Source organism: Nannobrachium achirus (assembly GCF_963921795.1).
Source record: "Nannobrachium achirus genome assembly, chromosome: 11".
In the NCBI taxonomy this organism is placed as follows: domain Eukaryota; kingdom Metazoa; phylum Chordata; class Actinopteri; order Myctophiformes; family Myctophidae; genus Nannobrachium; species Nannobrachium achirus.
In genome coordinates, this window is record NC_137820.1 from 55303399 (window position 1) to 55320942 (window position 17544).

The window sequence follows — 17544 nt, forward strand, 5'->3', positions numbered from 1 at the left end:
AGTGGCTAAATATGTCTTTTTAGACACAATAAGCCCATTCCCAAGATGCACTGCAATCTTTCATGGTCAGATGTGACTTGTGGAGGCTGGGGTAAACAGTAATAAAGAAACTGCCGACTTATTGTGTCTAAAAAGACATATTTAGCCACTTGTACACATGCCCCCAACCACTGAAATCAAAATAGTAAAATCACTAAAACAATAGAAAGAAGTAAATGAAAATATTTTAACACTCATCTTCTCTAATGACTATCTAAAATATGAACCCTTGTTGTAAAAAAACAAAGTTGCCCTTTAAACCCTATTATACTTCATTAATCGATGTCCCCCAAGGTCTATACTTTCCCTCTATACCAAATCTCTTCAACGAGAATAGTTAATCTACAAGCTCGCAACGCATGCAGATTGGCTATTTCTGCCGAATGTTTAGCAATGTTTGCCTAATGTTGGCCTATTCTGGCATGCCCAGAAACGGAAAGCTACGGTTGAAGTAGTTACAAATGTATAAGGATAAATTAATTAATAGACCATTCTACTGTGTACTAAAATCACAACCATGACCCTTGCCATTTTGTATATTGGAGGTCTCATGCAGTTCAACGGATCCAAGTTTATGCTTATGCATTTGAATTACGTTGTTCATGTGTGTTTAGATGCAGAAGTAACAGTATTACGCAGAGTGAAAGTTTCCAATGGGAAGTGGTTTTTAACAGAACTTTGCCAGGATGTGCATTCAAATGAAGTAACTCATCCTCACTGCGTACAACTATGGGTTCCTGTGGTTTTTGGATGAATTAAGAAAATAATCTCTGCAGAAAACAAAGGCTTATGATCACATGTGTGTGATGTATTTCACAGATCATGTCTCAACAGCAGTGGATTGTGCCAGTGTACCTATAGTAACCTCCACCAGCAAACTTGTGTATCTAGATACGCAGGTTTTTACGGCATAAATCAAAACCGTTATGTAAAATAACAGCATTGTACTATATATCTGGTGAGGGAACCCACTGCCACTGTGAACTCATGTCCTACAATCTGTAACACTTTTAAATAGCTGCAGACAACAGAATGAATGCAAACAAAGAAGTTGAACATGCACATATAGCTGGCGAGTTGTTTGAATTACTTCCTACAGGTTGGTTATGCGGTCTGCAGCCACGTAGTGCTGAAACTCTGCCTTTAATTCTTCCACAGTGGTAAACTAGAACTGCACTCTGTCGAAGTGCCAACTTGCGCCATGTGTACAAGTAGGCCATCCTTTATGCACAAGTATTGGCCATGTATAGCCTACTTGTGCGCCAGCAGAGCGTGCCATGAGGCGCGCTCACCACTGGCATCACCAGCAATGCTGGTCCCTCATTGGCTGTTAATGATGACGTTGCCAGAAATGCTGATCCCTGATTGGGCTACGGGCTTAAACACACACAGCTACCACCTACCTACCTACCTACCTACCTAGAGAGAGAAGGAGACAGAGAGACAGAGACAGAGAGAGAGACAGAGAGAGCTGAAGATGGATAAAATAATCAAAGAATGGGATATAATTCAAGACAAAGGGGGTGGATGAGATAGATGGCTGTGAGAGCTAACTTGTACTTAACTTATACAGTGACGGTGTCGCCTGGAGAAAATAACTAAGTTCAAGTGAGACAGAGTATGGATGAAGCCTACCGCCTGGTTCCAGAGCATGTTACCTGCGCGCTAGGGAGGCTGTCCCATGCCTTAGTGGTGTGGAGAGTGGCGATATTGAGGCAGCAGGCTGCTGACAATCTACAAGAGACTGATAAATTAGACAGATATACAGAGTGGAGACACTCAGGGTTAGTACAACAAGGACAGGGACAACAAGAGGGACATGACAGGACAGACCTTGCCAAGAGACTATTATGACCGCTGCATGTGTCTGAATGGGAGGTCGGTTTTATCCTCTCCTTAAACGATAACTCTGCCGTTTTAGTTATATTTGGTTCCATCCACATAATCGATATCATTAGAAAGATGTGTTTATGTAAAAAAGAAAAGAAAAAGAAAAATAACAATACAATAATAAAATAAACTAAACTAAACAAGGTTTTGGTAACAGACAAATATGAAAAAAAAAAAATGCATAAGCCTGATTTATACCTTGTCGTAAGACGGTATAGTCATCATCAAATAGCAGATCTACAAGCATGCAACGCATGATTATGGCAATGGAACCAAATGTCCAAAAACTAAATACACAGAGTATCCTTTAAGTGGTTTGCAAACCGTGGGTTAGGACCCATGAGGGGGTCACAGCGGGTGGCCAACTGGGTCGCAGGATGACCACAATAAACCCACAATAAACCCAGACATCTTTAATGTAGAGGAAACATACAGCACATGCATACTTCTACAGTGAGTATCCTTTATGTTTGACACAATATTGTACTTGCACACTTGTACTTGCACACTTGTACTATTTTGAATGTTATAATTTGCTGGAAATTAGCTTCTAGCTAAATCCACAGTACACCCAGTACATTGAATGTTGAATGTTCATTAATGTGCATTGTCTCGTAAATAAACAAATAAAGTAATTTAAAGTATGTAACGTTAAACATTTGACTGTACAAAAAAAAAAGAATATAATATAATAATAATATAAATGATTATTGTAAAAAGAAAATTTCAAGCTAAAAAAATCATAATGTAAAATGTGCGATGTTCCCAAGCCTTGATTGTTTCATTTGAAAATGTTTATATTGAAAACTAAAAAAGGTTCATACGGCATTGAACAATAATAAATAGATAAACATTAACTTTATCTTTTTGGACAAGGTAATGAGAATGTATTGCAGTCAGCATTAAGACCCTTTGAGAGTACAGCTTACTTGAGCATAAATTAAAGCCCAATTTAATGCCTGATTTAAACATCGTAGTGCGACCGACCGTACTGTTTCGAGTACCAAAAAGAAGAGATCTACAAGCTAACGACCACAACAACCGTTGTTAGCTTGCAGATCTGGCCTTTTGGGTACGCGATACCACCTTCACGCGATGGAGAATAGCTTAAGCTTTTAGCATGTGGAGAAGGAATGCGAAGACTCCATGCATTCCCAATAGGACAGAGAAGAACATTATACCGGTGGTTGTATAATGTACACTGAATGAATGTGTCCTCTGTACCAACAAGACAAAGGGAGAACAAGTGAACCTAAAAGAAACAGACGAAGAGAATAAGGATAATAAAGTCAGAGTATGAATGGTCCTCTTGAGCAAATGAACATGCACATGTGTGATTATTATGAACCAGTCTCTGCTGACAAGACCCACCCTCTGTGCGGGGGAGGACAGTTGTTGCGTGTGTTGTTGTCATACAAACAGACACGGGAGACATGAGGAGACACAGAGACATAGACACAGTTACACACTGAATACTGTATTTGTTTGTGCTGCGATTAAAAAGGAGAAATAAAGAAGCACAACAGGGGATACATTCTGCATCTACAGTAACACCACTTGTACAAGGCCGTTGTTTCCGACTGCTCCCATGGCGTTGATTTTAGAAGGTGCCGTAAGTTAAACTTAAAACAAATGGGTAAAAAGTTGAAGCTCTATATTCATATAGTTATCATTGCTATAGAGCAGGGGTTTTGAAAGTGGGTGACGGTGCATCCTTGGGTGCCATGATGCCAGTCCAGGGGTGCCGCGAGATAATTTGATAATATTTGGAATTCATCAATATCACTTCACTATGCTTAGTAAAACAGACCAGATTTGCACTGTACTTGATGAGTTCTTTTTCTATCTACGACAACACTCTTCACCAAAAATAGCAGCTCACAACAAGCTTGTAGATCGGCTATTTTTGGTGAACATTCCCCCCAGAATAGGCATCCTGGGGTTCAAGTGTTTAAACATCAATCAGTTATTCTCAGAGAAACCTTGTGAAATAAAATGTTGTCAACCAATCATCAAGGACGATGATACACGAAAGAAGAAGAAGTCAGTTCTGATGGAAACAGATATTTCTCCAATATGATGTAAGATTCTAAAAATTAACAGTGTAATTCAGGGGTGCCGTGGATGAAAACCAGTGTTACCAGATGGGAAATGTTGAATTATCGTACCGGAGGCTCAGAATTATCGTATTTGACATGAAACTATCGTACACGGCCAAAAAAGAGAAATCACTCGCGTAAAAACGTAATTTCACCAAAAAATGCGTCTTTAGTGTAAGAATCGACCTCGTTTTAGACTCCTGCGTGACAAAAACGCATCAGATTTGCTGTGTGGAGGCAGGCAACTTCTTGGAGCTTACACAAATAAAAGCCTGAAACTGGTCTGGAAAGATGCAACCAGTGTTTTTAATGCCTCCAAGTACAGATCTAGGGTCAGATTCACTGATATCCTGGCTTATTTTGAGAAGCCAAACCAGATCCCAGATCAGCAGCCAGGGAAAATAGTGAATTCACGCTCTTTTTGATGATATGCCGAAATTATCGTACATTTGGGCATTTTTGGAATTATTGATCGTACATCGTACAGAGGGTCAAATTATCGTACAAATACGATAATTATCGTACGTCTGGCAACACTGATGAAAACGTTATTTACAGGGGTACCCTGAGTCAAAAAAGTTGTTTGTTCACTAACAGGGCTATCCCCTGTCTCTCCATCTGTTTAATAAACTGAAAATAAATGTTCAGATGTGTTGCCAATTTCATCCATTCAGGAGAGAGTACCAATTAATGTGCTCATTTCTTAGTGTTGTCACCAATGTCCAACTTTCCAAAGTTCTCTCTCCTGATTGGATGAAATTGGTATCCCAACCTGAACATGTTCTTTCTACTAAAGAGCTGTGGAGACAGGGAGAGCCCTGTTATTGAACAAACACTCTTCCAGCCCAGGGGCCAATCATGGCTACGCTGCCATCTTAACAAAAGACAATTTAAATAGAATAGCAATGTGCATGCATGTGGAAAGAAAGGCTGAATTGTAGATGAGTTGTAAGTGGCTTACATTTGGCTACACTGCCAACAAATGACAATTGATATTGCAGCGTAGTTATAAATTAAACTGTTGTAATGTGATGCATTTGTATGTGACTTTGTTATGGTCCAAAGGAAGCAGTGTGACAGAAGATACAGTCGGCCCCAAGGTATTTTCATATCTTCAAATTATGGCCCCTGTTGAAAAGTATTTGTAACTCCTGCTCTAAGGCATTGATTACTATCAGAATATAGAGCTATTTAACACTTATTTAAACAAAGAAAACATAACTTACTGCACCTTTATTGTGTTTCCATATTGACCTTCAATAAGTACACTTTTGACATTACCATGTGACGTTGTTTTGTTTGTTTTCATCAATGACATATTTCTGTTTCAGTTATGAGCTATACTGTATTATAGGCTGGAGTAGGGGGTAGAAAGCATTTGACAGGAACGTGTCAGGAGTGGTAATCAGATAAGTTACTGTATAAGTTATACTTTTAATATTTCCTCGGGGAAATGTGTCTTCTGCATTTGACTCATCCTAACTACGGAGCAGCTCCAGTGCAGCGCCCCCTGGCAGACAGCTCCAGTAATGCCAACACCTTGATCAAGGTCAATGGCAGGAGTGTACCTAGCATGCATATATTTTGATAGACACTGCCATCTGGTGGTGAATAAAGGCACTGTTTTAAGGGGAAATCTGTTGTGGATTGTGGTGGATGGCCCTAGTTTCTTGTAGGTTCCTTCTTTTCTTTTCTCCGTGCCTTTACAGAACGTGTGTTATACATTCTTTTTTTTTTTTTTTTTTTGCTATGAAAGCTGTATAGATGAAGGAGAGGAGACAAGAGAAGAAGGAAAACACAAAGATTGAGACGCACCCAGAGTGAGAAAGAGAGGCACAGAGAGAGAGTCTTACTGGTTTCCATGTACTTACACGGTCAAATCCTCAGTGTTCATTTGACTCTGAGAGGGTGCGAGTGGAACCAAAGGGACCCTTAACCTCGCAAAGTGAAATGAACTCTTAGGACCGACGCTGATAGAGACACACTTTAGCTGCTCCACCTGTCAAATGCTTTTTGCTCCAAAACATTGCATCACTGAGTGACACTAAATCGTGCACTATATTAAACTTTACATATCAGATACTTGTATGAGGAAAATATAACGGCATACATTCATTTGTTCATAAAGAGATGAACGATAAAATAAATGAATGACTAACATTGAGCGACTGTGCCAGCCAACACAGCCGGCATATTTATAACAGCTTTTAGTTGTAAATACATCAATTGTATCAGCCGGCAGTCATTCAACAAAGCATAGATTTGGTTTATGGTTTAAAATGCAATGTCTCTTTATACCACTGTGAGGTGCTGTGGGATGGTTAATCCTGAAGCGCACTCTACACAGCCATGTATTTCCTTTGCTTGCTTTATCGACCACAAATAGATCGAGACAGCACAACTATTCATTGCATAGAGTCAATCATTAACACTTACAGTTACAGGAGGAAGTGAAATGATTCATATTTAATAGCCAACATGAAATTATTGATTTAGTTGTCATGTCCTTTGTGTTCATTGAGAAAAACTACCAAACTTTAACCACATGAACCAGAGCGTACATATTCTGGAGCAAACATTTGCTAAAAATAGCTGATCTACAAGCTTACAGTGTGTCACAACGCAACAAGATCAGCTATTGTTGGCGATGAAGCCATGAAGGTCAATGAAGTACATAGGGTTTAAGTGGTTAAAGAGGATATTATTCATGGGGTCCAACTTTGAACCAACTTAACATTTAACACATTGAGTTCTTCCGTTGGAACACTTTGAAAACACAGAGTTGAGTGAATTGTTGCTGTGTTTTGAGGTTGGAGCAAAGCTGTAAAGGGCTCCTCCGTTCTTCTAAAAGACTTCCTGAAGCCAACATGGCAAGATAAAAGGAAACCAGTTTTCCCCTCCACTCTGTGACCCACTCCGTTTTTAACGCGTCATATAGGTGAGGAGGGAGAGAGTGAGAATTAAGAAGTGTCTTTAAAGATGATATTTGCTTTACTAGATATAAGAAAGAGACAGGGAACAGAGGTCAGAGAGAGGGGAATGGACGGGAGTCGGACTCGAACTCAGGACCTCGCGACTCACAAGGTGAGTGTGTGTGTGTGTGGGGGGGGGGTTGTGGAGCTGCCAGGCACCGCCTCGCCACGTCTTTTCTCTACGACGAACTCATCACCTTCCCCGGCGGAAAGGCGACACGGGGGCGGAGCTAGAGTACGCCGACGGGGAGAACTGACCCGAGTCGTGTCTGGAGCCGATGAGCCGGCGGAACTCCGAGCTCAGCGACTGGGAGTCTAGGATGAGCGCGTTGGCGCCCACGGGCCACTGGGAGGAGTAGCCCAGGGAGGGCAGGGAGGAGGTGGAGCTGTGGTGGTGGAGGTTGTTGGAGGGAAGGGGGCTGTCGTACGGCACCGCTAGCTCTACGGAGGGAGGGCTACCGAGCGTCAGGAGGGAGGAGCTGTTGAAGGGCCGGGCCGCGGCGGCCATGGCGGGGGAGAACCCACCGTGGTGCCCCCCGGTGGGGCTCGGCGGCGCCGTCAGGACGGCGCGGCCACTTACTTTGGGCGGGCTGCTGCGGATGCGCGGCACCTTGGCGCCGCGGCCGCGGTACGTCTGCTCGTGGTCGAACTCCAGGTCCTCCAGGCGCTGCGTCAGCGCCAGCTTCTGCTGGATGGCCATGCGCAGCAGCGAGTTCAGCGTCTTCTTCTCGTCCTCGGCCGCCGCCAGCTGCCGCTGCATATCGTCCAGCTGGATGACGTACTCGTCACACCTGCGCGGGGAGAGGGAGAGAGAGCAGAGGCGTGATTTTGGAAGGAAATGGGGGTGGCAAAGAATCTGTTACAACTTAAGCCCTATTTCTAAAATAGTGAATCTACAGCAGGGGTAGGCAAGCTTGGGGCGAAAAGAGAAAATGTTTGAAGATGTTCGCCTATAATGATATTCCCAAAATTCGGATGCCACGTTGAAAGTTCTTAAGAAATGAATGGTTGCATTAAACAATAAAACGCTTATGTAAATTATAACACGTGTCAAATGTATAGGTCATCGATTGCGATGAAACCAGATTCATCTGCAAAAACTATTCAGAGTTGGGGACAATAGCAGCCTATATGCATAAAATAACTGAATGTGAGGTTAAATGTGAACACTAGGGGGTGGCAACTGCCATCCCCTGATGGCCCAAATGACCCCTGAGAGAAGGCTGAGAAACAATCCTTTTCTCTTGCTGTACAAAGGTAATGATTTGGCTTTAATAGTATTTTCTGGGGCTCAAATGCTCCAATGCTCTGATGAGTGCACAGGGAGCTGTTAGGGGTTAAGTGCCTTGCTCGTGGAGAGGGTAAAAGCCTACTGAGCGAGCCAGGGGTCAAACTGGCAATCCTTTCCATTTCCAGACTGGCCTCTCTACCCACTCATCCACAGTAGGCCACCAAATCAGTGGTCCAGTTTTTAATGTCAAGGACCCCAAGAGTTACAGTATATGTATGGCCACCGACCCCCATCTCGAAATATTGTAAGGGACCCCCAGAAGCAAATATTTCAGTTACAAATGTTTGCTTTAAAAAATACAATATTTTTCAAAAATAGCAGATCTACATGCTCACAGCACGGCACTGTGTGCCGCGCTGTGAGCTTGTAGATCTGCTATTCTTGAATAGCCAAAGTATAAAAAATAATGGTTGAAGTGGTTACGTGACACAGATGCGTTCCCGGTCTTAATGGGATGAAGCAAGTTCATGTTTTTTTCCCAGAATGCCTCTCTCTCACCTAGTGGCGAACATGGCGCGCAGCGTGGAGAAGGTGGCGGCGTCCTCTTTTAGGGCCTTCAGCTCGTTCCTCAGCTTCATCATGGTCTCTGTCACCATGCACTTCTCGTTCTCATACTTGCTCTTCAGGTTGGCCAGAGCCACCTCCGCTGTCTGGGACAAGGAAAAGTGGACTGAGCATTTCCTTGTTGTCGGGTAGATATACTTTTCTACAGCGTCATAGAAAAGTATGAAAAGTAGTTATTTTCGAATTTGATTCCTGAAAAGTAATAGTTTTGGATTTGGACATATGAGGTTTCCACCCGAGAGAGGCGATTTACTGTTTGTTTGTTTGATTGATTGATTTAAGTATTTATTAGAAGTTTGCATAGGAAAAGGTACAGTTTCATGACAGAGGATACGCTCAGGAAAACACATGGCTTATTTACATTGATATCCTTTTTTTTTATAGCTCATATAACATTGAATGACAGACAGATAGAACACAGTAATATGCAATAGAAGGGTCAGAGGGAGGTAAGGTTAGGCTAAGGGTTGTTTCATACCGTTATAAGGAGCCTAACTAATTTCGGTTCGGGAGTGCTCCCCGACCCGAAATTAGTTAGGTTCGGGGGGAGTTCATCCATACTTTCTTAACGGCTAGTGCCGAAGTCGCTTGTAAATATTGGAGGTCCTTGGCATGACAACATTTGTGGCCGATGAATGAGCATTGCAGGGCGGATACATATTGACTTGCCCTCGCGCTGCACGCTGAATGACTGGAGGTCCAGTGATCGAGTAGCAGCACCAGCAGGCTTCTCTTCTCTTCTCTCTCTCTCTCTCACTCACACTCACAAACGCTCGATCGAGCTCTGTCAAAAACATTTAATCTACAAGCTCACATTATAGATGTGCCGCCTCCCTTGCTGCATGCATGTCATCACACAGTCACAACTCGTCGTGGAAAACCTATCAACACGGAACACTATAGCAATTAGCAAAGTTGTGACTTTAAGCTCTTCTTTTGTCTTTAAAACGGTCAGCGACGCGTTAGCGATACAAGCTGTGTGTATGTGTGTGTGTGTGTGTGTGTGTGTGTGTGTGTGTGTGTGTGTGTGTGTGTCGCGCGCGCGCCTCCCAGTCCACCACTCTTCGTCTCCAGCGAGAGCCAGCTGACTTGTGTCCGCTCTGCGAAGCCCAATACACGGCCACACAAGCATTTGGAAGTCGGCGTGTCTCCCTCCCAAACGGAGATTCACAGCCGAGAATGTGAACGTGAAGCCGGGCTGAATGAATGAGAAGACACCGCTGAGTACCGAAATTAAGTCGGGAGGTCACAACATTTCGTCAGCACCGTAGAGCCGAATTTAGTCGGTCTACGCCCCCCCCCCCCCGAACCGGGGGATGCGAACCATATTTGGGTTCGCCTAGTGCCGAACCGAACTTAGTTAGGCTCCTTATAACGGTATGGATCGACCCTAAGTTTACTGTTAGCAGTTTCGATTAAGTAAGTGGCTTTTCAGAGCGGTTTTAAAGGAAGTTTAAGGCCTTCGGTAGGGCGTTTCACATTTTAACGGTATAGCAGGAGAATGAATTTGACCCATTGTTTGAGTGGAATCTGGGTTGAATGTGATCTGTAACATCATGTGGATTAAATAGCAATGCCAAAACAACGCCCTCTCTTTAACAAATACATAAAATACAAATGACGAAGCTTGCACACATAAAACATAATTTCACCAAGCTTTCTTTACACCTGTAAAACCTGTGATATGGACAAACAAAGCTGATTGTGACTCTGCTCCTTCTCACCTGTTTGTTAGCTTTGAGCACCAGCCTGAGCGTGGCGATCTGCTCTCTCTTGGTGCTGAGCAGGGACTTGAGCTTGAGGATCTCCTCCATGCAGGACTCCTTGTCCTTGTCCAGCATGGGCGCCAGCTCCCTGGCCGCAGCCCTCTGCCTGGACAGCTGCAGCGAGCGATCCACTGCCCGCTGGAGGTGCTTCACCTGCAGCCAGGGAGGAGAGTACAGTTTGATGAGTACAGGAGCCAAGTGCATTTGATCACGTACTGTACTTAAGCAGTTAAACCCCAGCAGTTAAACCCCAAACGGCTCGAAGTGTGTTGTAAGCCCAGGATCCCATGTTGGCCAAGCTTCACAGGACGTGCTGTGATTGGCCAGGTTCACAGATAACCTGAGCCACAGCCCATAATTATCTTCTGTATTTTACAGTGCAACCATTAACTCAAACTCTGCCATCAAAATACCCCTTTGTACCCCTTCTCTGCCATGCCCGTAGAGCCCGTAAATGTAATAAAAATGAATTAAAAAACATTTTTTTATCGAACCGAACTAAAATAGGCCGGAACTAATGCTCCATGATCGGTTTCTACACGGACACATTATTGAGCGGACAACTTTAACATTGGAGTCCCTGAACCGGAAGCGGAAGTCCGTCCTCTATTTTGGCCCGTTAACTTTCTGTCTGCACTCCGCGGCTTACAGATGGAGAACTTATTGATCAATTGAAAAAGTTTCAACGGATTTGAGAAGCTGATGGAATACGCGAACACACATGCATAAGCAGTGTCCGATCACGCACGATGGGAACTGGACGAGCGCCCACGTTAACAGGTAGGAGAAGCCGGCAGTGAAAGACATAGAGAAATTAACGGGCTTTACGGCCGTAAACTAATAACAATGCTTCTTGTTTGACACTTGCACCAAATAATTATTTGATTGCTGTCTGTGATCGATAACCCCAGGACTTTTGTGCCCCTGAATCGCTCATCATGTCACGCTTAATATGGCCAAGAGCCCTGATGTCATCAATATTAAGCCCATCTGGGAATGCCCATATATGGACATATTGTGTCAGTCTCTGTTGTTTCAGCGCAACCTCGCGAAGTCACTTCTCGCCATAGGGCATCTTACTGTAACATTATTCTGTGGTCTGACAAAAATGGAATATACATTAATAATGCTTATAAAACAAAAGTCTACAACTACTTCTCCCACCGCGGCTGACCTGGTCTCTGATGATGGCGTTGAGGTTGTAGATGTTCATGGGCTCCCTGCGCAGGTCTCCGCCCGCCTCGGAGGGCACAGGGGAAGGAGGGCATGGGGACACGGTGATGGCGGGGGAGCCCGTGGGGTTGCCCCGCGTGGGGCTGCCGTGGCAGGCCGGGGACTCCCTGTCCCCTGCAGCCGATGAGGGCACCGCCGCATCGCTGCCATTGGCTATTTTTTAGAAGAAGAAAAAAAAAAGACAAAAAACTAAGCATTTGCACAAAATAAAAAACTAAACTAAACTAGCAAATCCACTTTAAAACTAAGTGGAGAAAAAAACAACTATACAAACCTTGTTTGGAGGGCGAGTCTGAGGGGCTGCGAGGGGGGGATTCCGAGGAGCAGTTTGAGGAGACGGCGGCTAGCCGGCGGGCCAGGCGGGGGGACAGCAGGGCTCTGGGGTCATCAGAACCCTTCAGGCTGCCGTTGCGGGTCGTCCTGTGGTCATTAGCACAACAATTAATAATGATAATTAGTAATTTACTGCCATTGACGCAATAACTTGTCATTTCAGGGTTTTCACTAGAGGCTGCTCTTCACCAATGTATGAACGGCGCTAGTGTAACGCACGGGGATTCGAACCAGGGTCTCCCAAGTGAAAGTCCAACATCTTAACCATCAGACCAAAGGGATATCCCTGTGGACTGGGGGAGATACTAGACTTGTGAGGCCATCAGGCTGAGGCAGTGAGACACTCTGCTACACTAGGTTGCTAGGAGACGGATACAGGCGGTGAAATATTGTAACTTTGTAACTAACTAAGGAACTAACTAACTAACTAACTAACTAACTAACTAACTAACTAACTAACTAATTAATGAATGAATGAACTAATACCTTGCAGTAAATGTGTTGACTTCAATTAGTCAAATATTGGATTATTGGCTAAGGAATGCGACGAAAAACAAGAAATCTCCATGTATTCAAGGCTTCATGGGGTGATTCATTATAACAAATAAGTATTCCGATTCTCTGATATTATATTTTTTTAAATTTGTTTGTTTTAGTTCCTTTTTTTTCAGCAAACGTGCTTCTTGATTATCCCATTAATGGAGACATTAATCGATATAATAAATGGCTAAACGAGGGAAATGCGTTGCGCCATCCCACACCTGCTCTGGCGGTAGTAGTCCAGCATGACGCGGTTGGGCGTCTCGTTGTTGCACAGACACACGTGGTGGTAGAGCTGTGCCAGCTCCTCGCTGAAGGTGACCAGCTCGTCCTGGGCGGCGTTCAGCATGCTCTGGCTCTCCGTGGCCAGGCCCGTGGCGCCACGCAACTCCGCCTCCAGAGACGCCACCCTGTCCCGGGCCTCGTGGACGCTGCGCTCCAAGCGGATCACCTAGAGGTGGGGTAGAGAAATGAGTCTTAACCCACTTAAACCATTATTGTATGCTTTAACTATTGATTATTCCATGCTGATTGGCCAAGATTGGCAGGATTGGTCCGTTTTGAACAAAATGCCTCAAATCATGAACGCAGCTTGCGCTTTCCCTGAAACTTTGCACGCACATTCCCCCCACTAGGTCAAGGAACAAATGCCACATTGGCCTGTTATAGCACCACCATCAGGTCGACTTTTGCAAAAAAAAACATTGAACAAAATCATGCATGCAGCGTCCGTGAAGCGGACGTGAAAGGCTGAAGAAGACCTGGCTGAAGAAGACCTGGCCATTATAATAGGCCATTCGGCCTATTATAAAGCCACCAGGAGGCTAGAACCTTCCTGGCCAGGTGGAGACCTGTGCTCGGAAGAGCACTGGTTCTAGTTTGTCCATGAAACATCAATATTTCAGTCAGACCATGTGGATGCAATGGATGCAGTTTTGACATTGACATAACCTTGAGGTTCCATTTGTACCAATGTCCAATCTAATACAACAATGAGCAAAGACCAATTCTAGGAGGACATGTTTAAAATGGTTGGTACTGACCTGCTCGTCCAGCATGTGGATTCTGTCCTGGGCGCTGTGGTTGCTGCTGCGCAGCTCGTCTCCCTGGCCCTCCACCGCCTGGTTGAACTTCTCCTTCAGGACCTTGAGCTCCGCCTTCAGGTCGATCACCTCCGTCACCGCCACCCGGTACTTGCACTCCAGGATCTCAAAGCCGTGGATCTCGGGGTTGTAGTCGTCGTGGCGCCCGTTGGTGGCCGTCAACGGCGGTGGGGACGGCGAGCCGCCGTCGGGCTTCTCGCACTCGTCGTCCAGCTCCTTGTCGTCCAGCAGCTCCTTGCCGTGCGCGCGCCTCATGGCGTGCACGCGCTGCGTGAGGCGGTGGAAGCGGTCGTGCTGTTCGCTCAGTGCGCCCTGCGTGTGCTGCAGCTGCGTCTGGGACTCCTGCAGCGTCATCAGCAGCGCCGCCTTCTCTCGCTCCACCTGGAGGTCAGGGGTGGAAAATAAATTGTGTGTCACCAGCATATTTGAAGAACCACCCGACCGATCACGTGATCTGTCATATACAGGGGTGTTATTCTGGGTGTGGTATGAAGTGAATACTGTCCACAGCTTGCTGTTGCAGTGTACTGTATAATAAGTGTATAATTGAAGGTAAGTAATGTTGGATAGCTTTGCGATCAGTCATGCTGTCTGCACCCCATGTGTCCAAATGCAGTGCTGCTGAGAAGATGACACTGGATCCATTCACTTCTGGAACATAGCCGAGTGGATGGACAAAATGTATGCAGCGTAGAAAACCTGAATCCATATAAGCTAATCTCTATGTACAGTTTGTATACCAAATATTTCCAAATAGCAGCCCGGGGTAAAATAGCCCCCGGGCACCAAATAACCGCCGGGGGTCTTGTGTATCGAACGTCATTCAAATGGACGCAAATAAGTATACGCAAATGGCCGCCCGGTTCTTTTTGACACTGGGGGATCAAAACGATTTTGCAAATTAAACACTGTACATATACTGTATAAATGGTAATATATGCACGTAAGTGTGTATATAATATTGTCTGTCTTCTGAATGCAGAGAGAGAGAGAGAGAGAGACAAAGAGAGAGAGACAAAGAGAGACGGAGAGAGTGAGAGCGGATGCAGATAATGGAGAGATAAAGAACAGGAACAATGAGAAGGAGAGAGGACAGGTTTCATATTGATATTACAGAGCGGAGGAGGATGGAGATGACAGATAAATATAATAGATCCAAACTCACACAGATAGACAATGACTCATTGATTGACTGTTTATGTTATATCTACTTCACTCTGGCTGTGAAGATAAGAGGTCTCTATTTTCGCTCAAGTTGGCTAAATCCACAATTTGGGGGTTTAGTATTTAGGAAGGGGCGTTCCAGTGCAAAATTTGCTATTTTGGAACACCTGTGCTACCCGTTACAATATGCATAGGTGTGGTTTGGACGTTACAATAATACTGCCAGGGCGGCAGTGGACATAGACTGTAAACTGTCCAAACTGACCCTCGACACCCGAGAACAAAGGAAGACCACTTCAGTGCCTTCACGTTAAATTAATGAATGTAAAACATGCAGAGAGAGGCATTCTGCCAAGGTCTCTAGATGTAAAGGCCCAGGGTGAGTGTCCCCAAACTCCCCTTTAACAAATGACAACCCCACCACAGGAATAGACTTTCAGTAGTCGACTGCCTTAATGTAGCTCAGCCCTTAAAGATAAGCTTTAAAAGTTTAAACTGTACTGTCTGGCTGTAATGGGCTGGTTAGATTTACGATGGGCTGAAGAAAGTTCCAATTAGCTCTATCTACACCCTAACCCTAACCCTAATAGTCTATAATTTGTTTAAAAACATTTGTGGATTGTGGTTTGAAGCTTCTTGTCTGACAGTCACACCATTTAACCAGCGGTTAGAAGCTTGGTGTTGCTGATGCAGAGCTCTTTGCCACAGTAATGGGACTGTGTTAATGTGATTAGTGTGTGATCGTGTTTACAGAGAAAGACGCAGCACTAATACTTTCCGGAGACAAAAAGCACATTAATTACTTCCTATAGCTGACTGTGTATTGTACTACTGTACGTGAGTGGTTTTATTTGTTTTGCTGCATGCATCACTGTGTCTCTCTGCCTCTGACATTTGTTGAATGTGAAGGAATACATAGAAAGTACATACTGTACATTTACAGTAGTGTGTTCACCTCAAGCATTATTGGATGCTTATCACAGTGACAGGGCTCCATATGGCGCGCGCGTGCACACGCACGCACACACACACACACACACACACACACACACACACACACACACACACACACACACACACACAGTTGCTGAACTATACTCGACATTGTCTTCTGCACAGAATCGCTGCTCTGAAAGATGGTGATATTATCAAGATCTTATCTTAAACGGGAGACTAGAATGTGTCCATGAACATCTTGTCATTGGTACTGTAGCAATTATGAATTATGAAATTATGAAGTATTACGATACTTGATACTTATAAGTCATTATAAAATGCTTCATAATGTGTTATGGGTTATGGTTATAAAGAGTATTTATGAGCTCTTCAATGATTATACAGGGTCACGATCAGATTATATTGCCATAAGTATGTTTATAATGCATTATAGACATGGAATGCATAGTAAGAGTTACCGTGGCGGACATTCATTTTATCATCAGAATGTATTCTTTTGTACATAGGCCTTTAGTAGGCCTATGTACATTCGGAAACATGTGCATGGGTTTGGAAACGTGGGAAGGTGTTAAAACATACTATGCATAATACTACGCATAACACGATCATTATGTTATAATTTTGCAAAATCGGAGAAACATTTGAGTTAAAGGACAACTTTAGTTTTTTACAACAAGGGTTCATATTCTAGATTGTAATTAAAGAATATAAAAGATGAGTGTTAAATTTATTTCATTTACTTCTTTCTATTGTTTTAGAGATTCCTATTTCAGTGGTTGGGGGCATTTAAATGCTCGCTACATGAGAGCTTATTCAGTGTTCATCTCCCGTTTGCGCAATTCATTTTCAATAAAGCTGGTAAAATCCACCTCCCTCAAGCGCAAAACCGTATTAGCAAAATGTCAATATTTATTTATTTAGCATAAAACCTGGTTGATGGAGACCCAACTATACAGATGGCACACCTGTGCAAAATGCAGTAACATTTCATGGCATTGTCTTGCCACCCACTAAATGCCATCACCTTGTCATTTAAATCAGTCATCGCCTGGTTATTTCCTGCCTGATGCCTGCCAGGGACATGCTGGGCCCCTGATTCAGCCCGGGAAAAAGAGTTGGAGAGGCCCTCATTGCGTGCTATAGAGAGAGATCTGCTGCTACTCAAAGATTTGCCATTTCAGATCATGACAAGTGACAAGCCAGTGGGCCAATTACATGAGTTATATTTCATCGTTGTCGGGTGGAAACCTTGTATGTCCAAAACCGTTTGTTTTGTATTTATCATTTTAAAAATGATTTAAACTAGTGAAAACAGCCGATCTATAAGCACACAACGCCTCGCGGTGCGAGGCGTTGTGTGCTTGTAGATGTGCTCTGCTGTTTTCACTACTTTTGTGCGACGGCCTTGTATGATGAAGCAGGGCTTTGCTTGCATGTATATGTCACGGTTTGATAGAGAAACAGTACGATCGAGAAACGGAGCACTCGTCGTGCGGCACGGGGCGGAACAAGCGGTCGATTTGAGCCACAACAACGTCGCGTCGGCAGGAATGATAGCGCCTCACCCCACGGAGCTTAGGGTTAGGGTTAGGC

General features: G+C 44.1%; 1 protein-coding gene across 1 annotated transcript in view; it reads right to left on the reverse strand.

Annotated features, from left to right (window-relative positions):
- Nucleotides 1-1725: 1725 nt before the first annotated feature.
- LOC308293708 (protein bicaudal D homolog 1-like) overlaps nt 1726-17544 on the reverse strand; it is a gene marked incomplete at both ends in the record, with an annotated part of 67142 nt that continues 51323 nt past the window's right edge. The window contains 8 exons of the mRNA XM_080736313.1: nt 1726-1773; nt 7581-7791; nt 8790-8941; nt 10580-10774; nt 11796-11961; nt 12125-12274; nt 12949-13178; nt 13771-14211. Of these exons, the coding sequence (XP_080592439.1) occupies nt 1726-1773; nt 7581-7791; nt 8790-8941; nt 10580-10774; nt 11796-11961; nt 12125-12274; nt 12949-13178; nt 13771-14211 (1593 nt within the window). The remainder of the gene's footprint in view (nt 1774-7580; nt 7792-8789; nt 8942-10579; nt 10775-11795; nt 11962-12124; nt 12275-12948; nt 13179-13770; nt 14212-17544) is intronic.